The sequence below is a fragment of the Miniopterus schreibersii genome, assembly GCF_964146895.1.
Source record: "Miniopterus schreibersii genome assembly, chromosome: 13".
In the NCBI taxonomy this organism is placed as follows: Eukaryota; Metazoa; Chordata; class Mammalia; order Chiroptera; family Miniopteridae; genus Miniopterus; species Miniopterus schreibersii.
The window spans coordinates 34,326,939-34,352,313 of NC_138113.1; the positions used below are offsets into that span (position 1 = coordinate 34,326,939).

Consider the following 25,375-nt stretch of genomic DNA (forward strand, 5'->3'; position numbering starts at 1 on the left):
ATAGGAACAGAATTTTTACCACAAAACAATCTCCCTGATCATAATTTTATGATGACAACCAACAAGGATCAGAGAATCCCTGGGAAAGTTTCCTAGGCCTGTGAAGCTAGTATTTAAAGGTAAATGATCCACTCTTTAACAAAAAATAACATATTCATATAAATAATTACATGTTCAATCCCCCAAAAAATTCCAAATTCTGCAAGTAGCCCTCTCAAACCTGAAAATTCCTAATGAGTAAATGAATACAGTGAGGAAAGAAGTAAAATACAAAAAATTATACACAGAAGAATGAATTTTAAATTAAGCATCAAAGTATCACATATTAAGGAAAAAATTGGGATAAATCCAAGTTTTAACAAATTAGGCACTAACAGTACTCTTTTTTATGGAAAACAAGCCTCTTTAAAATCTATACCACAATTCAATAATGATAAAGCTTTGCTGTGTTTTAAATACATTTAATTAAAAGATAAAATTACTTAGCAGAGTCTCAATGTCAGCCTAAGTCAAACTAAAAAGTTTTGTTTAAAAAATTAACAAAATGTTAAACTGATTATGTTATTTATTTCATCACAAAAATGAATTAATCTCTGAATTCTCCTAAATAATAATTTTAAATAAAAGTTCTATATATGTGTGTGTTTTGTGTGTATACATGTAATATGTAGTATATAGATATTAAAATTTTACAGAATTGCTATGTGTCTTATTTCAGCAAGTTAATTTTATTTTATAAACATAATATATGATGTACAGAGCATATGTGAAAATTTAAAATCTATGTTACAGCTACTAATGCAGTATTTTTAAAAATTAAATGTCAGCTTGACCATTTAAAACAAGAGAACAAGTAGGATTTTCAGCTCCACCTACATTCCAAACAAAATGTAAATTATATTAAAACCATATTACATTGTAGCGATATTACATTAACATATTTATATATTATAGAACAGAAGACTACAGAAAATAAAATGCTAATGCTGATCATTACAAATCTCATTTTCTAAAAATGGGTAAAACATAATAGTTTAGGCATAGGACAAATAAAATATCAAATTTGAGCATGATACACTTATTTTAAGTATATTAAATAATATAAATACTCATTAAGAAAGCTTATGTATACATAAACAAAAAACTGGATAGAGATTTAATGGTCTAAATTAGAAATGCCTAACAAATACAATTCTTATATGTTTATATACCTAAACAATGAGAATTTATAATTATAAGAAATTTAGAAGGAATAACATTTCTTATTTATGCAGAAAGCTTAAAACATTTTTTTAAATGGAATCTTAAGGGATGTTAAAATTCCAGTTTTATAATTATTCCGTAAAATATATAAAGCAAGCTTACATTCTGCCAGTTTCTGCTTTGCTTCTAAGTTACCATGCTCTGTCGCTGAGACTGTGGTGGAAGAGTTGGAAAGAAGAAAAAAAAAGTAAAAATTATTTTTATTATAACACTTTGTATTTTTATATGTACATATATAATATATTATTACACACATTGTTGAAATTATGCTAAACTTTTTTAAAGGCAGTTGAAAAAATGCCATAATTTGGATGCTTTCATTTCATAGAGGTATTTCCTAGATTTGCAGTGAAAAGGCTTATGTAGCACAACAGGTGGGCCAATATCCTGAGCTTGCAATCTCATCAGATATGGAAGGGAACTGCAACCGAGCCCAGAACAGAAGCTGTTTCAGTCTGTCATCAGAACCATGAAGTCAGCCTATTAACCACCAAGCTAAGCACAGAAGATGCCCACACAAGCCCCACTTCAACAGAGACCAAAACAGGAAGTAACTCTAGCTAGAAAGACCTTTTGGCCCATCAAAAACTTCTGGGATTAACAGGATTAATCAGATAAAGAAAATTGATCATTCACTCAGAAATGCCTATTTCAGATACCAGGTGAGGGTCTGGCAGGCCAGCACAGTGGAGCCCATGCATTAACAATGCCCTCTACTGGGACACTGACAGATAAATGTGAATAGACTGTCCAGTTATCAGTCTGATCAGCAGTAAAATGAAAATTTTCATGTTCTTCTACAGCATTTTCTCAATATTGCTTTATTTTATATAGAATAGATAGATATCAACTTCAGCATTTTTCTAAAGAACCGAAGTGACTTTTCTTAATTCTAAAATTTATTATGGTATTACAGTTTAGAATATTTAGTTTATTAAAAAAATTAGTTGAATAGAACAGATACTTTACCTGATTGATCTTTCTTGTCATAATACTGGTATATCCCAATATCTCTATCTATAGGAAGGAAGCAATAACAGTAGATTATGGTGAAAGTTCTGGAGAATAAGACGCCAAGCCAGACTATATGGCAGGGAGGAAGACAAAAACAGTCTCTTTGTGTTACTAGAAATAAGGTGGTTTAAAAGTATCTAGACATGGGTCCATGTATTATAGGGACACTGGAAAGTTTATAAATCTAATCAGAAAAGATTTACACAAAACTAGAATGGCATGAGGAAAGTAGTAGTAAAGAACTGAAATCAAGGAAGACCACCTTTCCCCTTTCACCCTTCCTCTGATATTTTTCACCGGGTGCTACCGAAAGGGAACTGCCACTAAGCAATGCCAAATGAAATCAGAGGATGGAAGAAAATGCCCTAGCTGTTGGATTCTGAGCTGTGCTTTCTTTTCTCCTATTTAGCTCAAGTCTGGTAGGGTGTTTGGTAGGGAATCTGTAGGAAAGAAAGAGAGGATTAGAGTAAGGTATGGATAAATTATCTGAAGCTGTTTAGACTCAAAAAACCTTCCAAACCCATTCAAAGTCAGATGCTCTGCCGGGGTTACAAAAGAAGCAAAGCTAGGCTTCCTAGATGTTGAGAGTGATTTAATCAAGGAATCTGTTCTTTGAATTTAATTACAGGAGGACACAATAACTGTGTCCATTTTCTTCCTATCTGTGAATAGCGAAATATTTTTCTTTGAAGTAACATTTGTTTCCTTCCATGCAAAATAATTCCAGTTACTAACAAAAGGATAGAACTGTTTCTAAAGAAGTGGAAGCAGTACAGGCTGCCCCCTAGTGACTGACTGCTCCAAACTTTCTCAAACTGAATGATAAAACTTCAGAAAAATATGTGACAGCTATAATTAACTTTTTAAATATAGTTTTCAAAATAGTCAATCATGTATACTTACTGAAGTTCTATTTTATTCATTATGCTATTAATTTGGAATATAGCTTTAAAGAATGGAATTTATTTCTACTAGCCTGAAAATATCTAATAAGTAGTGATTGGGAAAGGCCATGAATAGGGACCCTAAGGTACTGATAATATTTTATTTCTTGACCTGGGTGATAATTTTATCAGTGTGTTTACTTTTTAACAGTTCAAAACATCCTTATAATTTTTACACTTTTCAATACATGCATTATACTTTAATAAAAAGGTGTTTGTTTTTTTAAATCTAAGAACCGTAGGCATTGTGTACACTGACAATATTCTCTATTATAATCCATCATTCCATGCATCCAAACATTTACAAGTCTGTATTAGCACTATGAAGAACATAAGGAGCTTGAATCCTGTGCACAAGTCTGACCTAATGCATTTGGACTGGAGCAGGGTTGTCAAAACTCAAACAGGACAAGGAGGGTATCTGCGGAAGGAGACTTATTCCTCACGGGTGTCAGAGCCTAAGCGGGATGAGAAAGGCGTACATGCGGAGAGTTGGCCTGACATGGTATGTCAGAGCCCTAGCAGGGTGAGCATGTTCAAATGGGGCAGTGGCCTACTGCGGGGTGTTAGGGGCTGAACAGAGCAAGGAGGGCATCCACATATGGGGCAGCCCAACACGGTGTGTCAGAATCTACATGTGGTGAGGGCATCCGCTCAGGGGAGGGAGGGGCCATGGAGACGACAGACTGATTGATTGCATACAGTGTGACTGATTAAGTAAGTAAATAAATTAAAGAGATGGGACCCCAGCTCTCCCCTGTCCACAGAGAGTACAAATATAGACAGGGAGAAAATTAGAATGGACACTGTGTAGATTAGAATTGGAGGTACCAATGTGAACTCATGGTTTTCAATATATAGAGATATAGAAATAACTGTGGATGTAAATATGAGTGTGTACCTACCTACCTAAATACATACATTCTCTAAGCTCTGTCCACTGAGAAGGCCTGGGAACAAAGATACTCCAATAGCAACGAGCTTTTGTAAAAGCAACCAAATTGCTTAGAGAAGTGGCTGATTCCAGGACTAGGGAAGGGAAAGTAAAATAAGAGCCTGGAAGATCTGCTATGCTAGGAAGAATAGAAATGCTCAAATACTGACAGGGATATATATGTTACAAAGACACAGGAGCCAGCTAGAAAAGGGTATGTCCACATTAGGAACAAATTTCAACATCAAAATAAATAATGACTGTAATGGATGAAAACCATTGAATAAAAAATAGGAAACCTGAGTCCATAGGGATAAAATAAATATCTATTTTAAATGGGAAACAGGATACTAACATAATTTCAAGGTACTTCCCCACAAAATACTAATTCCAAAAAAGAAAGTAACTTTGCAGTGGAGAAGCCTAGCAGACACCACCTTAATCAAGGTGGTATCAAACATCATCAGTAAAGGCACAAACTGAAATTGTGCACCACCCAATAAAGAACACAGCATCACTTCTGGGATATTCCCACCAAACATGCATAGTCTGAACCTAATTGTGAGGAAACTTCAAACATATCCAAATTTAGGAACATCCTACAAAATAACTGGTGTAAAATCTTTGAAGTGTTAAGGTTACAAAAAATAAATAAAATTGAAAGGATAAAAGATTTGTTCTAGAATAAAAGACTAAAGAGACATGACAGCTAAATGCAACATGTGATTCTGAAAAAGATCCTTTGCTTAAAAAGGACATTGGTGGGACAACTGGTGAAACTCATAGATACAGAGAACAGATTGGTCAGGCAGGGGTGAGGGTACAGGTGAAAGGAGTGAAGCAAAATGTAAGAACTTCCAGTTATAAAATAAATAAGTCATGGGGATGTAAGGTACAGCATAGTGACTGTGGTTAATAATACTGTATTTCACATTTGAAAGTTGCAGAGAGTAAACCTTAAAAGCTCACATCACAAGAAAAAAATTTTGTGACTGTATGGTGATGCTTGTTAACTAGGCTTACTGAATCATTATGCTGTAAACATGAGACTAAGAATGTTATATGTCAGTATACCTCAATTTTAAAAATACTTTAAATATCAAGCATAATGAGAGCATGTAACAGGTTACTAACTTAGTCTACATGGCAGAGAAGTCTTCTCTAGATGAGTTATTAAAGCTGATCCCTAAAAAAAACAAGAAGTATTTCATATGATGGGTTCAAAGAGAAGAAAGTTCCCAGCAGAGAGAATGTATAGGCCCTGTTGAAGATCCAGTTGGGGCTAAAGACCTACTGCCTGCCCCCTGGGGCCATTGTGTACCACTGTGGGTTTCTTCTCCAAAAACTATTCACTGACTCCAAATAGGAGGAACAGGGACAGGGGACTCTAGAGGTCAGATGAAGGGGTATGGAAGGAGTTTGCTAGTTGTGTAAAAGAGGACTAGGGGTATAAGGGAATCAAGATAGCATTGATCAATCATGGGGTCCAAGCTAGGCAACTAAGAATATCTAAAACTAAAGAATCAAGAAATAATAGGATAAGCATATTATTTATAAATATAAAGGCATATACCAGACGAAACAGCTAAGAATTGAAAACAGGTATCTCCAGGGAGCATGTATTAAGGGCTAGAAACTATACAGTGCTGCAATGTTGCTTATATTGACAGCATTTAGCACCACCTGAATCTCACATGTTTGATCTAGATATTTAAAAAAGAAATACTGAAAGCCAAAAACAAAACAAAAAATCCTTTTATACCCCAAAGATTGGTAATATCATAATTAGTGGCATTTTTCTAGAAAGATCAAAATGCTATCAATGTATTCTTTAAAAAGAAGTGTGAGATATATATTCAATAACCTACAGGTATAATTTTTCTTACAGATACTATTTTTGAGTGATTAATGCCTTAATACATATACATGTCTGAAAATTTAAATCTTAATGAAAATGTACTGTTAGATATTTTTATATTCTCCAGGAAATGTTCATAAAGTGAAACATTTTATTATGAATTATTCTTATTCTTATTAATAAAGCCACCAGAATTATGTTCTGGTTGGAATCTTTTTAAAAAAATCTATTTTTTAGAGAGAGAGAAAGGGAGAGGGAGAGAGAGAGATACATCAATGTGAGAGTAGAATATTGATAGGCTGCCTCCTGCATGCCCCCTACCAGGATAGAGCCGCAATCAGGGCATGTGCCCTGACCAGGAATAGAACTGCCAACTTTTTGGTGTATGGGAGGACACCCAACCAACCAAGCCACACCAGCCAGGGCTAAAAGATGTTTCTTAATGATATATACTTTATCTTATAATGCTAATAAGCATAGTTAGAACAAACTTATATTACTCCCCCCACAAAAAAAGTGATATGCAAAGAATATGAGTATAATTAATTGTATGTCTTAGATATACATTTTCTTATAAATATCATCTTAATATCAAATTGAAATGCCTTTACCATTAGCTAGCCTGCAAATATTTATAAATATAAATCAGTTATTATGAACAATTCCAGAAAAAAATTGAACATGTATGTATCGTAAGAGGAAACAAATATTAGGCCAATAAAATTAATTTCACAACAGAAAATCTACCTCAAGCTGAAAAAATAAGTTAATCAGAGTAATCAAAATAAATTCTTTTCTATTAGCTAGTTTTTCATTAAATATAAAGAAAATAATGCAACTTCAGCTGGAGAATAGAGGCTCTAACCTTTGTTAGTATTTATTTATGTTGTAACTTATATTTGAAAAATATTGAAATTAATCCAGAGCTCATTTACCCCCAATGTGTAAGGTATTCTTCAAAGACCACAGGTGCAGTTCAGTCAAGCAGAAAGACATCTGATGGCAGAAGGGATCTCTGTCCTGTTTAAAAAATAATTAAAAAGATGAGCCAAATAATTATCTCCCATTGCCAATAAAACCAAGATCCCCAGAACTAACAGAATCACTTGCCACTACTGATATTTGAGATATGGCTCATTAAAATAAACACTTTAATATATACTTGGGTAGCCATCCAGGAATAAACTCTAGAAAGAGGAAAAATACACTTCTTTTCCTAGATTTACTGTTGTCATCATATGTGGTAAGAAGAATATATACTTGAGTTTTCATTGACATGTTTGTTTTTTAAGAGTCTGAGTATATTTAAAATTAGTATTTAAGCATTTTTAAAAACATATTTTTAAGGAAAGGAAACATCTGTTAGGTAATTATTAAGTACAAACACATTTTGTGCTATATTTTTAATGTACAAAGCAAATATTTACGATCTGTCACATACAAACAGGCTAATTAAAATAAAACTTGCAAGGTAAATGGTATATAGTTACTATTATAAGAAATACATTTACTTAGAAGTACATTATGTGAAACCACACTAGCATTCAGGTTAGTTTGTTATTTTACTCCAACTGCATTAAAAAAATAACAAAAAATGTGCATCCTGTATTTCCTTCCAATGTTACTTGCAGGGGTTTAGTGATGGATATTATTGATAGTTTTTTAAAATCAAGTAGAACCTAATCAATTTAAACTGACTGGAAGACCAATCTGAATCAGGAAAAAAGTCAACATTTTACAAATATTTAAAAATATTTTATATAAGTATCAAATAATTGCTTGGAAATACATGTACTACCATACTCTATGTATACTTTACTACATACTTTACTAAGAAATACATATAGTAAACTACCGTTTTCTTTGTAGATTTCATAATAGAATTGTTCTTTCCAATAAACTTCTGAATAACAAAAGAAGCTTAAAAATATTTTAAGACATCTTTTAGATGGAGAAATAAGCCCTCAGCTTCTTTACCAGTAGAAGTGACTAAAATTATTTCCCATACTATTCATATGGGTGATAATACAAAATAACTTAGACAGTACAAAATTCTTCCTTCATCTTTCCATTTGACCTGCATGCACTTGGAGTCATCAAGAAACATGCATGTTCAACTAATAAGACACACCGTGCTAATTATTAAAATGTCAGAGTGAGCAATTTAGCAGCATAAAAGAAGGGCCAGAGCCTGCCTGGAACAGTGGGCCTCTAAGAAAGCTACAGAGAAATTATGAAATGTTAGTAGAACCTCAAAGAAGTATAGGATTCCATCAATTAAATGATGATGATAACACAGATAGTACTAAGTACCTACCTCGTGACAAGCATTGTTCTATACATTTGGTATGCATTACCTCATTTAATTCTCATAACTACTCTTTGAAGTAGTGCCATCATTACTTCTATAATTAGGAAGACAAAGCACAGATAGGTCACATAGCCAGCAGGTAGTGGAGGCAGGTTTTGAATCTTAGCAGACCGGCTCCAGAGTCTGAGTTCACAACCACAGCACTCTCCAGGATTGGGCTATACAGAGATATGGAAGGAGCGTACGAAGTCGTTTGAGTGAAAGGCAGGCATGTCCCAGGGATAGTGGTAGATCAAAGTGCATGATGAAAAGTGATCAACAAATTAAGTTGAAAAGGGTAGAAAGGAAACAGGCTATAATAATAGTAGTAAATTCTGGATTAATCTGAATTCACTCTTTTCCTTATACTAAAGTGTCTTAAAAAGTTAGCGATGGAACAAAGGACCTTTCAATCCCCAGATCTGCCCTATAACCAAAAGCTAGCTGCCACTGCACACAGGTAGGGGGTAAGAGAGCTAGTGGACTGTATTATTATGAAAGAGAATGCAGTTCCTCATCAGGAGGGAACAGGGAAAAAGAGATATTAAACAAATTATGGTTTTTTCAATTCAACTATGACTCTAATAAGGCTGCCATTACTCAAAATATTTCCAAAGCTGTGTTCTTTGGAAATGCTTTCATTTTATGGGGCTCATTTCAAAATTATTATAGTTATACTTTTTTTGAAACTGAAATACTTCCTTTTTAGAATATGCAAACTGTACCCTTTTCATTGGGATGGGTGAGGTCTGGAATGTTTATTTAAATAACCAATTAAGTAAATATTTATTTTGCATTTATTAAGCTTAATGTGTAGACTCTAGAATCCAAGTACCTGGTTTCTCATTCTAACTTCTCGGCTTACTAGCCAACTTGGAGAAATTACTTAACCTCCCTGTTTCTCAGCTGCCCTCCCTCAGGACTGTACTGAGAGTCCCACTCTTCAGTTACCTTATTGTTGCCATTGTTGCTGCTGCTGCTACCATTACCCAGCATGTCTAGCACTATGCACATTTATATGGAAAAAAACAAAGTATTAAATATAATCTCTCACTTTATATAGTTATATCACAAGGTGAACTGAATGAATGAATGAATGAATGAATGAATGAATACTAAGTACAATAGGGGTTTCATGACGGAAAAACATCTGTATGTGGAAAAGTTTTTACAGAAGAGGAAGTTTTGAACTGGACATGCAAATGGATTAGTTAGCATTTCAATGGGATAGGGAAGAAAGGACATGATGAAATAGGTCATACTTCCTCTGATACGGAGCATCAAAGTCACAACTTCTAGGCTATACTAGAAAATAAAAGCTCACATTACCCAATGTAATGTTTATTCAAATACCTAGAATTTATGGCAATTTTGGCAAAGACAACGTAGAAGCTTAGCTGTTAATAGCTACATAAAAAGATTTTATCATGCAAATTAAATATAGATTAAATTTTATAACCGAAACCAAAACAGCAACACCTTTATTTACATATCAAAAGAAGACTAATCGTGAAATTTTATTTTTCAGTTTAAGTCAATTCAATAATAAATAATTTGTCAAAACTTTCCCCTGATGACAAAAATGAAGAGTGGAGTACAATTTTCTGTGTAATCCACACTGGCTATTTCTAAGAGGCAGGAATACTTTTAACTAGAATACCAATATGTCTGCTATCCATATCTTTACTAAGTTTTAAAGTCCTAACCTACTCAGAAATCACACAGTTCAAGGGGAGGGGATAAGCAAAATGAGGTCTATGGAGAGCTTCAAATGTCATGTGCAAAGCCCTTGACATTTTGCATTTGGACAGAAGGGGAAATTCTGAGAATAGTACAGTGTAGAGTCTATAATCTAGACTTGTCTTCCAGCTTAGCACCTAAAAATTCATGTCTGGTCCCAATGAGGATGGGAAGACTGAGAAAAATGTACAAGCTGGTTTTCAAAATGCTCTGATGTACAAACAACACTGCTCTAGTTCCCACTAAAAAGTAAAGGAAAAGAGGCGGGGAGAGACATTCTACTTTATAAAGAATCCCTTTGTGGCCCTACAGGGAACATGTGGTACAAGGGTGGTGAAGTGACTACAGGGGTGGTACCCTGCAGAAAGGAAGCAGGATGGTAGCCCTTCAGATTACTAGGCTCATTAAGAGTGGTGGTATCTGGAGGAAATGGGATCCATGCCCAGCAGAAGTAGCCATGGTGGCCAAGGAGTAGTCCATACACCTGAAGAAATGGCAGCAATAAGCTGAGAGGGGAGGCCTAACAAGCAGTAGGTACAGCAAGTGAGAGGAAAATGGCAATGTCCATTAATGACTGGACTTGTTTATGAACACATGGCAACTCCTGTGGATTCCACAAAAGATATGTAATTAAGGAGAAGCCTTTACAGGGGTCATGCATACTATCAGGGGGCAAGAGATATCAAATATGCATTATTCATCCTTTCCCCATGAACTTCAAATATCTGCTAGTAAGATCATATAAAATGAAAGAGAATTGATGGGGTAAATAAAACAAATTTGTAAAAATCTGTGATAATAACTAGGTGGACATGGTGGGAGGGGACCACGTCAATATCCTTTTCAGTCCTCCAGATATTCTGTCTCCACAGTGTGCAGTCTTTTTTGAAAGATGCAGACCTTTAAACATCTTCCATCTTACTCAAGAATGCCAACAGTTGAAAAGAATTTCCTTGTATAAAAAATCTACCTGGAGGAAGTAGTCAAGACTGAAATGGTATTATTCAAATATTGCATTAGTGCATAAATAGTTGTTTTGGAAGGGGGGGAAGACTTTCAGAAGAATGCTGGATTCTGCATTTGGGAAGGGGTGTGTGGAAAAGGGAGTGAAATAGAGAGTTCTCAACAAAGTACACCGAGGAATGCTGCCCCACTCAGTGTTCTTGTGCATTTCTCTGGGGATAAACCCGATGCACTTGACTTAGAACTAGCACAAAGTAGCTATATAGGGGGGAAATGAATGAAAGAATTAATTAAAAATATAGCATTATTGAATATTGAATAGGAAAAAGAATTATCCAAATGAAAAGGGCAGATGGATGAACATAACAAAAATTGCCCATAATTTTTCATTTATTTTAAAATATCTTTGTAACTTTTACAACTTTCTGTTACCTTAATTTTATAAGGTAGTTGATTATAGTCTTAGATGTCTCAGAAGGCCATTCTGAATCCAAACTTCAGTCTCCAAGAGAGAATAAGAAACATGATTTGAATTGAGCACAACCTAAACCTAGATTTATTTTTTCTTTTGTGTGTGTGTGTGGGGGGGGGGATTTAGGGGGGAATCTATGATAGCCTAAATTTTCAGGACAGAGGGATGAGAAGATCCTAGAAAGCCCATTACAATAAATTAATATTTATTTGCCTTAAGAATAATTGTTACCATATAGACTAAATTTTAGGAAAGTAACATGCAAAATGGAAACAGCTGCATTAAGATGCTATGACTTGTTATGCTTTTGATAATCTTTTGAAAAATAAAAACTATGTTGCTAAATAAATCTGCAAAATATTTTCCTTTCCTGGTTTCTGAAGTCAGCTATTTTGACTGATTTGGGAAGAATTAGAAGCTTGAGGGCAAATAAGACCCTAATGTAAAACATGATGGGAAAGAAAGAATTAACAGAGAAGACACTGGTGTAGTTTAACAAAGATAAATGATACTATGGTGCTGAAAGGACATTTAAGATGAAAGTGTATTAACAAAAGGCCTTAAACAGCCTAAGGGAATATCTTGGGTGCATGAACTTAGAACATATACTTATTATCTATTATCTATTATCAAGAGATATTCTGAGGAATATCTATTCATCGATTCAAAATGTACAAAAATAAAGACAACTTAAGAGCATGAATTTAAGATAAACCCCTAGTTAGCTGTATTAGGTGTTCTAGTCATCATTAGATAATTTTCAAATTACATAAAACACAGTATGTTCCCCCACAATATCTTATCTAATGCCATCAACAGAAATTATATTAATACCTGTAAAGCATATGCATGAATATATTTTAATCAATGTCATATTTCAGAACTAAAAAAAGTGACATATTCAACATTAAACAAAAACAAGGAATTATAAAGTTCATGTAAACAACTGAGGAGTCTCAAAATAATGAAACCTCAATCTTGGCCCTGGCCAGATGGCTCAGTTGGTTGGAGCATTGTCCCATACTCCAAAAGGTTGTGGGTTCAATCCCCGGTCAGGGCGCATATGGCAGGCAATTGACTGATGTTTCTCTTTCACATCAATGTTTCTTTCTCCTCCCCCCACTTCCTCTCTCTCTAAAATCACCAAAAAAATGTCCTCAGGTAAGGATTAAAAAAATAATAAATAAATAAATAAATAAATAAATAATAAAATTAAAATAAATGTTTTAAAAAGAGAGATCTCAAGCTTGGATTGAACCAATTTTAACAGAAGACTGAAGTATTAGGAACACTGGGTCCTTTGGACCTGAGAGAGTCCTATGATACCTAAATATTAATTAAATATCACAAATACTTTGAGCACCTTAGGTATATGACATTCCACGAGTCACAGACCCAAAGATTTAGAAAGCAGGGTCTCTGCTATTAAATACCTGTAATCTAGTATAGCAGATAAAATAATCACAAAAACAACCATATGGAGTTCGTATATGTGCTAATTTAGCAACATAAACAAAGGGCTATAGGTGTTCTAATTTGATAATAAAGAAATGTTCTTAGAAAGTAGAAGGCATTTGAGGATTGTCAGATTTCAACAAAGGGAGAGATAAAAAGGAGGAATATACAAAAGCCTAAATTAGAAAGATGCAAGGATTATTTGAGAAAAAATAAACAATTGGTTTGGTGTACAAATAGAAGAAAGAATTCAGGGCCACACTAAGGAAGTCTTTGAACGCCAAACCTAGGAATTAAGACTTTGTATCTGTTAGGTAGCTAATTGAGGAGTAATGAAAAGTTTCTGATTTGGTAAGGTATTTCAGGAAGGGTAATCAGCAAATGAGAATTGTTGTTCAAAGATTAAATGTGTGGGTGGGGATATTAGAGGAGTAGAGGAATATTTGATACAAGTGACCTGTTAGAAATGGAATAAAGTAACAGATAACACCAGTATTCTGTAACAAAGACTTGAATTGGGATGGTGGCAGATGGAATGTAAACAAATAAACAGATTTAAGTGATCTTGCAAAGAAAGAATCAAACAGTATATGAGAACTGATGAATAGCGGAAGTGAGGGCAAAGGAAGAATCTGGAGTAACCAGCAAGGATGGGATCTGATTACTGCACAGATAGTGGCCCTTGCTATGAACATGGCTCCACGGAGTAGGCATGCCTCCATCGTCATGCGCCAGGTAACAGGGTTCCCGTGCATTCTGTTCACAATGACTGCCTCATTTATTCAACCCACACACCTCAATTTTCCTAGCACCTGACCGGGCTACTTAGTCTCCTGTTATACTTTAGCCCTGCCCCTCAGTTTGTAACTCTGGGTTTTTTCTCTTCCTTAGACTATGCTTCAGCTTCTTCACTGTGGCAAAGGACTCACAAATACCAGTTTCAAGGGCAGTACATGAATTAAAACATACATAGAAATAGGTTCATCTAGAAGAGGAACAAGCTTTGCTAATGTCAATAAGTTGAATTTTAGAAACAGTGGGAGTTAAAGGTATAAGGGTAGATATGGGTACAGATATCTAACTGTTAGCTGGAAATACAGGAAAGGGGCCTGGACGATATAAAAACTATTATGAGATTTCTAAATAGAAAGAAAAGTTTAAACCACTGAATAAGATCCCAGAAGGACAATTAAGTCAAGGGCAGATTTTTTGTAATTCTCCAACATGGAGAAAATGAAAAAGACAGACGGAAGAGAAAATGGTATATGTGTCTTTAAGTGGTTATATAAGGATCAAACTCACTTCCCAATTTTTATGTAGAGATGACCTCAATATGGTTTAATGAGAAGTGATGTTTCATAGAGGCCACAGACATTAAGCCTTCTCAAGAAGGTGTGGTTCTATTGCTCTGAATGCTGGGCTCTGAGCCAGAAATGTCTTAATTCTAGTCCTGCTGCAGCAAATTTACTCCAAATCATTTAACCTCTGCCTCAATTTCCCCACATGCAAAAGGGATAATAATACTGGCCCACATTTGTACGAGTGTTGTAAGTATTAATTAATGTCGTGTAATGCTTTGAAGATGAAAAGTACTGAACATTATTAGCGGATATTGCACAACTAATTGCCTATAATGCTGAAAAGTTTAGCCTTTAATTTTATTCAAACAGCAGTTATCGAGTGTCATAACTCCCTTAGTGACATTTATCTTCAAATATGATTTTTAAATTATTTTAGATATACAGCGTGAGGCAAAAGTAGGTTTACAGTTGTGAGTATGTAAAACACAGTTCATTCTTACATTATTATTTATTAATTACTGTGTTATTTTCTATCTGACTAACTGTATATAGGTCTTTTCTATAGTATAAGTATTGTATCATAGCATATAAAGTTCTAGATCAGTTCAGAAGTCTAGCACACACCAATTCAACCTAAAAAGTGTAAATATTCAGGACATATTTATTTGATAATGATCACCATTGCAAGTATTCAATAAATGCTAAAAGATAATACTTTAACTTATAAAATTTTAGATTTAACAAATAACACTCAGCAATTAAATGCCAGAAACAAAATGCAAAAGCACAAAACACTCTATCATGTCCTTATTTTTAAAAGAAACCACAGAACCTAAAAGTACCAAAAAAAATGGAGGAAAATTTAAATCCATTAGACACTCTGCCTGGTCTTTTGTTTCTTCTTGGGTTTTGAAATTATGATAGTAATGCATGCTTTTTGTTTAAAAAATACAAAATGTATGGAAGTTTTTAATGTTAAAATGAACATGTGCCCCTCCCCTCGTCTTCCCCATTCTGAAGGGAGCCACTGAGCAGCACAGCCTATAGCATTCCAGACCTTCTTTGATGAATTTCGAGTATGGCCACACCCATACTGGCTTGTTTTGTATTTTTGTAAAGACAGAATTTTATTATACACACAGTTTGTTCTTTTTCATTGAACAAACAGCGTGGATATTCTCCCTGTTAGCATATACAGATTTACCTCATTGTTTTTAAGTAACTGCAAATGTTCCATTGGATAGTGATCATAATTTAATCATTCCCTTAATGAAAAACATTGTTTCTACTTTTTGCCTTACAAATACTACTACTACTATGAAAATATATGTGCACACCTTATGTTTTGATAAGTGCTGTCAAATTGGCCTCCAAGAATGTACCAATTTACAGATCCACCAATAACATGACTGCTTGTTTCCCTATGACCTCAATAGGATGGAGCATTATTAAAGTTTTAATTTTTGCCAATCAGGTAGGTAAAATATGGATTCTTATAGTTTTAAGTTCCATTATCCATTCATTAAAAAGATGAAACATCTTTTCATGTATTTTTTTATCAGTTTTGTTTCTATAAATTACCTTTTCCTACCTTTTGCCCACCTTTCTATTGAGTTATCTATCCCTTTCTTTATATATGAATATTAATCCTTTGTTACATACACTGGGCATATTCAGTCCTTAATTTTTTCCCAATTTTATTAATGAAGAAAATAGGGAATGTAGAATTCCCAGTTTTTCAAAAATTGGGTATAACGTAACATGAGCTGTTTGATCTCAATTCAGTGAGTGCTGCGCAAAGTGCCACAGCCAGAGGATGGCTCTTCACAGCTGCTAAAAATTGGTCAGACGATGCCATTTCTAGATGAAGCAAAGGCAGTACAGTCCTATGTTCCAAGAAAACCTGTGCATCATTCTTATTAAAAAGAGGTGAGAAGAAATTCTATGCCTAGAAAAAAGTAATAGGAGTCCCTTCACTTTCCCAAAATAAATTGTGGCAAAAATCTTTATAAATCTCCTGTTATGCTTAAATTTGGAAAATATTTCTCTAGGGCATTGTACAACTGTTTAATTCACTTAAATAGATCTTGTCAATTTAACATTTTCTGTACTGTAAGCAGTTTTGACATTTAGACAATTTATCAATGGCTTCTTCACTGTGGCCTGTTTCCTCCTCTTTTTCTGCTCATTACATGCAACAAATTTAATTTCACTAATACTCAAAGATCGGTGTTGACCTTTGCATGGCCATTTTCTAGGTTTTTGTTAATACAAACATCTTGTTTGCTGATGCTCACTTTAAATACTTCGCTGCACACAATTTCCAATATTCCAAAGAGACTTGTATCTAGCTGATGTGCATTTTTTTCACGACAGTGCAAAATAATTGCAATGGCTTATATCAGGCATTTGGGGGGGGGAGGGGGAGTATGCTTGCATAAACTAATAATATTGACAACAATAATATAATCTTTGCTTACCACCACCTCCAATGCATGTACCCATCTTTCTGATCTTAAAAAAAGATAAACTCAATTCTTGTTTTTAGGATGTATTTCAATCACAACAACAAAAAGACAAGGGAAATACAAATGTTGGTGATGTGATCATGATAATTAATTCTAAGTTATAACTCCATAAATATAGTTTTATGCTACACTTGAAGAGACAGAAAGAAATGTGATTTTGAAGAAAAAATAAACAGAATTTCAGAAATAATTCCTAAAGAGCTGAGTTACAGACAAGAGAGCACTGAAATGTTCTTATCTAAACCAATGCTAGCTGACAAAATAATTTGTCAATTTAGAATGCCTGTTTTAAAAAGCATATAAATCAAAGACTGTTGCAAAGTGGGCAGGAATAAAAAAGATAGAGATCCTTTCTCTTCAAATAGGAAAGACAGTGAAAAGTTTTGAAGTGGCCTGCAGCTATACCACCTCAACCTTGTCAGATTTCACTTGTCAACTCTTTGATGACAGACTGCCACCCCCTCTAAAAACCTAACCCTAGTAACTGTTGAAAGAAATGGCTTCTTATAAAAAGGGGAATATCTCATGCAACTTGATAGTTGTATACTTTAAAATCCCTTTTTCCCAAATGAAACTTGAAAAACTTTTTCCTGTGGCTTTTCATCAAAACTCAGAAGCTAAAGACCCCTCCCACTCTGGGGAAGTAAAAGGGGGTAACCTATTTTAAAACCTATTAAATGTACTTTATATTCACTATTTCATTTAATCCTCACAGTAACCTATTGAAATTAGGTACTAAATTGTGTATTTGTATGCATATGGGGAGGGGGGGTAAAGGGGGGGAGAGTGAGCATAAAAGTATTTTTTTTCTGGGCAGGGAATAGCAGTTTCTCTAAGAAGTCCATTTGCCTCCCCTCTTCCCATCTCCAAATGAACTCTGATAGACTCTAAAACTCTTAATTTACAGATATGAAAACTGAGGTCCAGGGAAGAAAAGTATTTTGCACGAGTTCAGTCATCTTGTTAGGGGAACAGTTAGGACTAGAATTCCTGTCCAGATTATCTATGCAGTGCTCTTTCTAGTCTGCCTCCCTCTGCCTAAACACTGTGTTAAATAGACCCTTTTAGTTGAGCTTCTGCTTCAGCACCTGAGATGAGTGTCAGTTTACACATGTATAAGTAATCCATGTCGAAAGATAAAGATGGAACCTATTTTTTGGCTAAATTTACTTAATTTTATTTAGAAAGACTTTGGAGGAAGTTACTTAAATGACTAAGAATTATTTTAATTAACATATCAATAGTTTGTAAGTAAACTGATGTATCTAAAACTTCTGATTAAAAGTGACATTTCTTAAATACTAAAGAATCTTCACACTATTCACTTAGCAAACTTCATAGATAATATAATAATAAGTTCCAACATGAATTATGTTTTATGACTGATTATTAAATAAATTAATATCTTCCTTTTAAGTTACTATAGCAGAGAAGCTTTATTTCTATTTTGACTACCCTTATTTCATGGTGGCTCTCATTAAGTTCTCAGCTTATGACAAGTTCCTAATGAAATGCACACAAGCCCTAAATACAGTTTATAAGGATTCTGCAGTGAATCCTTATATATTGTGATTGCATCTTCCTTCATACTCTTTCTTCCCTGACTGGCTTTTTCCACCTTTACTAATGGTTTGTCACAGAGTTATCACTTATATAATACTTTTATTATTTTGTTTCAGTGGTTGGAGAACCAAAATAGGTAACTCAGGAAAAAACAGCCCTTTCTTATTGAAATGAAGGCTTGTGAATAACCACAAAGGTCCCCTGAGAAGGGATCAATTTCACCTTAACATATTTAACACAAGATACATCATCACAGCTTAAAATGTTAGTAACTCCCCAATGCAGTACAAAATTATTACCTGATATTTAAATATCAGTAGAATAAAACAAGAAAGAGTCTAGATTATGATCATGTTTTATCCTAAAGCCCACACAAATGGATTAATAAAAAAATGTTTCCTGTGCTTTTAAAACTGCACTCTATATTAAGCTATGGAGTAAATGGGATAATGTATTTGAAAATACGTGGCAAATGATAATTGTTCAATAAATGTCAGTTTCCTTTTCCTAACATTCAATAATCTTAAAAGAGTCTGATTTCAATAATACAAAAGGAAAAATATTCTAATTATTTTAGCATTTCACTGGGTATCATTTCATCTATTTTTAGTTTGGTTCAACCTACACTTGCTAAGCATCTACAAAGTGCCAGCCATTGGGGCAGGCATTCACGGATATGAAAGAAAAAAAGACAAGTAGTACTTGCACTTGAAGAGGTCATAACTTATTGGGGGATGGGGTGGTACGAGGAGAAAATAAGTACAATTATATAAGAGTATGGAAAAAAAAATAGAACCATGTCCAAGAAACTGCAGAGAAGAGAGTTATTAATTCTAGCATCTGACACAATTTCAATCACAAAAACAGGAATTATATAGAGCCATCTGTCAGTTAACAATGGGGATACATCCTAAGAAATGCATCATTAGGTGATTTCATCATTGCAGGAACATCGAGTGCACTTACACAAACCTCAATGGCATAGCCTACTCACACTGAGGCTATATGGTATATAGCCTCTTATTCCCAGGCTACAAAGTGTACATAATGTTTTTGTACTGAACACTGTAGGCAACTGTAACACAATAATATTTGTGTATCTAAACATATCTAAACATAGAAAAGGTACAGTAATATGATATAAAAGATAAAAAATGGTACAACTGTATAGAGCACTTACCATGAATGGAGCCTGCAGGACTGGAATTTACTCTGAGTGTCAGTGAGTGAATGTGAAGGTCTAGGACATTACTGTACACTACTGTAGACTTTATAAACACTGTACACTTAGGCTACGCTAAACTTAATAAACAGTATTTTTCTTTCTTCAATAATTAATTAAACCTTAACTTGCTGATTTTTTTTTATAAAACTTTAACTTTTTAAATTTTTTTACTCTTTTGTAGTAACAGCTTAAAACACATTTTACAGCTATACGAAAAGATTTTTCTTTATATACTTATTCTATAAGCTTGTTTTTAATTCTCAAATGTTTTTTTTTTTTTTTACTTCTGAAGCTTTTTAATTAAAAACTAAGAACATATACACAGCTTAGCCTAGGCTTACAGAGGGCCAGGATAATCAACATCACTATCTTCCACCCCACATCTTGACCCAGCGGAGGGCCCTCCAGGATAAGGTGCAGGGAGCTGTCACATCCTACGTGCTACAATAACAATGCCTTCTTCTGGAACACCTCCTGAAGGACCTACCTGAGGCTCTTGAGGAGGTGTCACTCTCTTTAGGAATATGGCCGTGGTGGTTGGTTTGTTTCTTTTTTCCATCAAATATCTGCTTTTAAGCAGATAATGCACCATGAACATTCTTCTCTATTAATGAAAATCTTTTGGTGTTGGGGTCCACGTTTTCAAACTTTAAAAGGAGCTTGTTAAGGTCTCTAAAAGCTTCTGCTAACCCCACACTGTGCATTTCCTTGGGTAGGGGCTCTTCTTTTGCTTCTGCAGTTCCCTTCTCTCCTGCCTCTTCTTCAGCTCTGTGTCCCTCTTCTAGTTCCAACAACTCCATATTAGTCACTTCCTCAGGAATCACTGACAGGGGTACAAGGGTACAATAAAAATATGATTTTTATTTTTCTCTTCCTTTCTCTCTCCTTCCACTCCCTTTTACTAACAGAATGTGTGAGTAATTGATTAATCAACTGTATATGTTTAACCTTACGTTCTGGCTAAGATTTTGTTGCAGTTCTCAGATAACCAGGAAAAAACAAAGAGACTTTAAACCCAGCCCTGAACTTACATGCCTCGCCTGAACATTGATCGATTAGGTCTCAAGAAGCACCGGGATGACGCATGCCCGATCACCACTTGACAGGTTTCATAAGGATGACCATCCTGTTCCGGGAACCAGCAATGAAGACATTCATCAAGACCTAACACCCCCACAGGGACTCAAATTCCAGGATGGCAAATCACCAGAACCCCCTTTGTACTCTCTACCTACATTCCCTTTCCCTGATTCTCCTATATAAGCTTACTCCTAACAAACTTAAGGGGAAGACAGATGTTTGGGTTTTTACCTGCCACCTTCCCAGATTTCTGGCATCTGATGTTATTGAACGTGCACTTATAATCCAATCCCTGTCTCTGCTTTTTGGCTGGGTGGTGACAGGCAGCACGAGCCTTGGACTTGGTTGACCTCCGGTTACATCACCTCTAGGAGCTCTTCGATGTCATTCTCATCCACACCCAAGTTAAAGTTGTTTGCCATCTCTACCACAGTCTGTTGATTTTTGCAACCTTCTCACCCTTGGCAAATCCTCTGAAGCCATGGACAAACCTCCTGAGTGTCTTCTTCAGATACCATTCATACACTCCTTAATGACATCATCCCAAGCCCAAGCAAGTTCTTGATGCAGTCGCAGACGTTGTAATCCTTCCAGAACTGCATCTGTGTTTTCTCAGTATCTTCCTCACTTGCAGCAATAGCCTGAGCAAAAGTCTTCCTTAGGTAGTAGGCCTTAAAAAGCTGTATAATTCCTTGATCTATTGGTAGAATCGAAGAGGTAGTGTTTGAAGGGAGAAACACCTCTTTGCTATTGAGATACAGATCACCAATAAAAGGAGGATGTCTGGGAGCATTATCAACAATAAGCAAAATCTTGAGAGGTATGTTATTCTTCAAATAGTACTTCTGCATTTCACTGGCACAGCAATTCAGGAGGGCATTTTGGAAGAGGAGCTGGGTCATCCATGACTTCTTATTGCTCCTGTAGTATACTGGCACTGGGCACATTATTGATATGCTTATAGGCCCTGTCTCACTGTGCCAGATCACACAGGGTTTCAATTTATAGCCTGCAACACTGCCCCCAAACAAGACTGTTATCCTGTCCTTAAAACCTTGAAACTTGACATTGACTTGGCCTCCTTATGGATAAAGTCCTTTCAGGCATCAGTTTCCAGAACAGGGAGGTTTCATTCATATTGAATATTTGCTCTGACAAGTAATTTTCCTCCACAATCTGCTTATCTGAAGTTTCCAAAAATTCTTCAGCTGCCTTCACATCAGCACTCACACAGAGACTCACCACTCACTTTCACATTCTGTAATGAATAACGATTCTTGAATCATTTAAACCACCCAGAGCTGGCAGTAAATTCAACACTATAGTGGAGTCCAGCCTTTTCTTTCAACATCACAAACATTATTTTTCCCTTTGGCCATGACTGTCATGGTGCTGAGAAGGATATGCTTCTGTGCCTGGTCTTCAATCCAGGACATGAGAAGTTTCTCCATGTTTGATAAGGGCCCTTCTCAAATTTTTGTTAGTCTTATTGCTGTCAATGTAGCAGGCCCTTTAACAGCTTCCATCACTTTGTTCTTGCTCTTCAAGATCACAGCTGTGGTGGAATGGACTGTGCCTGACTGGCGAGCAATAACCGTCACTGATTTCCCACCTTCACAGTCCTTACATTTCATTTCATTTCTAGGTCAATCACTAGATATAGCCTCTTACTGGCAACATTAGCAGTGGGTTTTTTATGCTTAGGAGCCATGGTGAATGAAACAACACAGGATTAAATGAAGCACAAGAGAAAATGATGCAGCCAAGGAACAAGGTAAGCGCGAGATGCCAGAAGAGGCTTCTGCCGGCATAACATGGCATACTGTGCTACAGCAAACTTTTTTTTAAGTAGAAAGAGTACACTCTAAAATAATGATTAAAAGCATAGTATAGTAAATACATAAACCAGTAACAGTTTGTCATCATTATCAAGTATTATGTACTGTACATAATTGTATGTGCTATACTTTTATATGACTGGCAGCCCGGGTTACTTTACACTGACATCACCACAAGTATGGGAGTAATTCATTGCACTACAACGTCATGACAGCTACGAGGTCGCTAAGCAATATAAAATTTCCAGCTCCATTATAATCTTATAGGACCATTGTCCATTTGGTGTGTCAATGACCAAAATACTCTTATATAGTGCATGACTGTAGAGCAACTACCATGAGAAAGACCTGAAGTCTAACAGAGCAGATTCTCTACAACTGAGGATATAAAGAAAAAGCCACATGAAGATGGGTAAGAGGAGCAGAGACATGGTCCAGTCAGGACCCACACCCCTAGTGTGGCATCCCACAAATGGAAGGGATATCACAAACATTGAGGTCCCCCCTAAAGAGCAAGAGGTCCAAGACCCACATCGGGCTCCCCAAAAGGAACTCTAGAAGTGAGAAGGGAGTGGCACAATATATTCGAAGTGATAAAAGAATAAAATCTGTAATGCAGAATACTCTAACCAGCAAGGTTATCGTTCAGAATTGAAGGAGAGAGAAAGTTTCCCAGGCAAGCAAAAGCTGAGAGAGTTCCTTCACCACTGAACCAGCATTACAAGACATATTAAAAGGGAGTTCTTTAAAGAGCAACAAAAAAAGGCCAAAACTAGAAATAAGAAAATACATGGAAAAAAAGATCACTAGTAAAGGTGAACACATAGTAAAGGTATTGGATCAACCACTTATAAAGCTTGTATAAATGTTTAAAGAAAAAAGAAGCAAAATCATCCACATCTATAATAATAAGGAATGCATGCACAGATACACACAGATACACACACACAGATACACACACAGATACATGCACAGATATACACACTGATACACACACTCACAAAGATATAAATACGTCAAAAACATAAAACATGGGGGGGTGCGTAGAATGCTTTCAAACTTAAGTGACCATCAACTTCAAACAGAGTGCTATATACATAAGATGTTACATATGAAGCTCAAGGTAACGACAAGCCAAAAGCCTATAATAGGTATACAAAAAATAGAGAGGAACCCAAACATAACACTAATAAAAGTCACCAAAAAGTCACCAAATCACAAAAGAAGAAAACCAGGGAAGAAAAGAACAGAGAAGAACTACAAAAACAACCAGAAAACAATTAACAAAATGGCAATAGGTACATACTTATCCATAATTACTTTAAATATCAATGGATTAAGTGCTCCAATCAAAAGACATAGGGTGGCTGAATGGATAAAATAACAAGACCCACACATTTGCTGCCTACAAGAGAGTCATTTCAGATCTAAAGACACATAGGTTGAAAGTGAAGGGATGGAAAAACATATTCCATGCAAAGAGAAATGGAAAATAATGGGCATAAGGATGCTCACTAAACTCAGAGTCAATAATTGGTGTTGTTGCCAACTCAGGCTGCAGGTGTGTGTCTGTAGACAGCACAGTTCAGGGTTTGTCATAGATGGCACCACGAATGAGAAGGTGTCTAGGTCGTCAAAGCAGGGTTTCTATTTTTTCAGTAGTTAGTAGTCAGTTATTTTCTAATAAAGAAAATTAGGTGATAAACGTATTTCAACTACAAAATATTTTTTATTTATATCTGAAAATATATGAGTGCATGATGAATTTGGTATGAACAATAGTTACTATGCATCTTCTTTTCATGAACTTTCCAACTTACACTTATGTAAAGCACCTAATCTATGAAATTGATGTTTGGACATGATTTAGTTATTTCAAACATAAGTTTTATGATGTAACTGTTGCAAATTATTAAATATTACTTAAAAGTACTTTCCACCAAAGATACTCAATAAAAGGTTTAATACTGTTACAGAGCAGCAGTCGATTCCTGAAAACTACATTTGTTTTGGATTTGTTAACCTCCTATACCTAAATCACTGATTATGCCAATAAGCAAATTTATGCAATTTGCCTTCAGAAATTGCATTTACTGTTTCTAAACCTCAGCAAATTTGGAAAATCTCCAAGGTTTTAGTGTTACTCATTTTATGTCAGATCAAAAGGAGAAAAGAAAGTTCTCAGATAAGTAGGGATCACCTACTATATGCTGAGTGCTTTATATGCAAATTATCACTTAGATTTGACAATAACCATATGAGGTAGTATTTCCCTGTTTTATAAAGCAGAAAATTGAAACTACACTTTTAACTCAAATTTGTCTAATTCCAAAACCCATCATTTTGTCACTACGTGCTTCTTCCATTGTTGGGTATTTAAAACAATTTTTTCAAAAGTTCTGATGCTCCACCCCATGATCCAATTGCTACAGCCAGTGTGAGGCTCGGAGACTTCCTTCACAGATGCCTGTCACCCCCACACCAAAGGGAAAGGGCACAGCCAGCCACCATGTTAAGGAGACACTCAGCCTGTGGAGAAGACCACATTTGGGGAGGGGAGCTGGCCTCTTGCCCACAACCAGCACCCCCTTGCCAACCATGTGCATGAGGCTTCCTGGGACTTAGATCCACCAGCTTCAGGTCAGTTTTCAGATGACTGCAACCTCATGAGAGATCCTGTGTCAGAGCTGCCCATCTAGGCCACTCACAAATACCTGATGTACAGAAACTATGAGGATAAAAAAATGTTTATTTTTTAGAGTTCTGATATTCTTTCATTAAATATATGAGTAATTCATTCTGAATGTAGGCAACCTTTCCAGTCTTATCACCAACACATTTTCCAAC

At 35.3% G+C, this 25,375-nt stretch overlaps 1 protein-coding gene across 3 annotated transcripts in view; it reads right to left on the reverse strand.

Moving 5' to 3' along the window:
* WDPCP (WD repeat containing planar cell polarity effector) overlaps positions 1-25,375 on the reverse strand; it is a 271,886-nt gene that overhangs the window by 155,272 nt on the left and 91,239 nt on the right. For all 3 annotated transcript variants that reach the window (XM_081157181.1, XM_081157180.1, XM_081157182.1), the window contains exons 2-4: positions 6,949-7,033; positions 2,233-2,280; positions 1,366-1,416 (exon numbers count right to left, since the gene is read on the reverse strand). In XM_081157181.1, coding sequence (XP_081013307.1) covers positions 1,366-1,416; positions 2,233-2,280; positions 6,949-7,009 — 160 coding nt within the window. In that variant the 5' untranslated portion in view covers positions 7,010-7,033. The remainder of the gene's footprint in view (positions 1-1,365; positions 1,417-2,232; positions 2,281-6,948; positions 7,034-25,375) is intronic.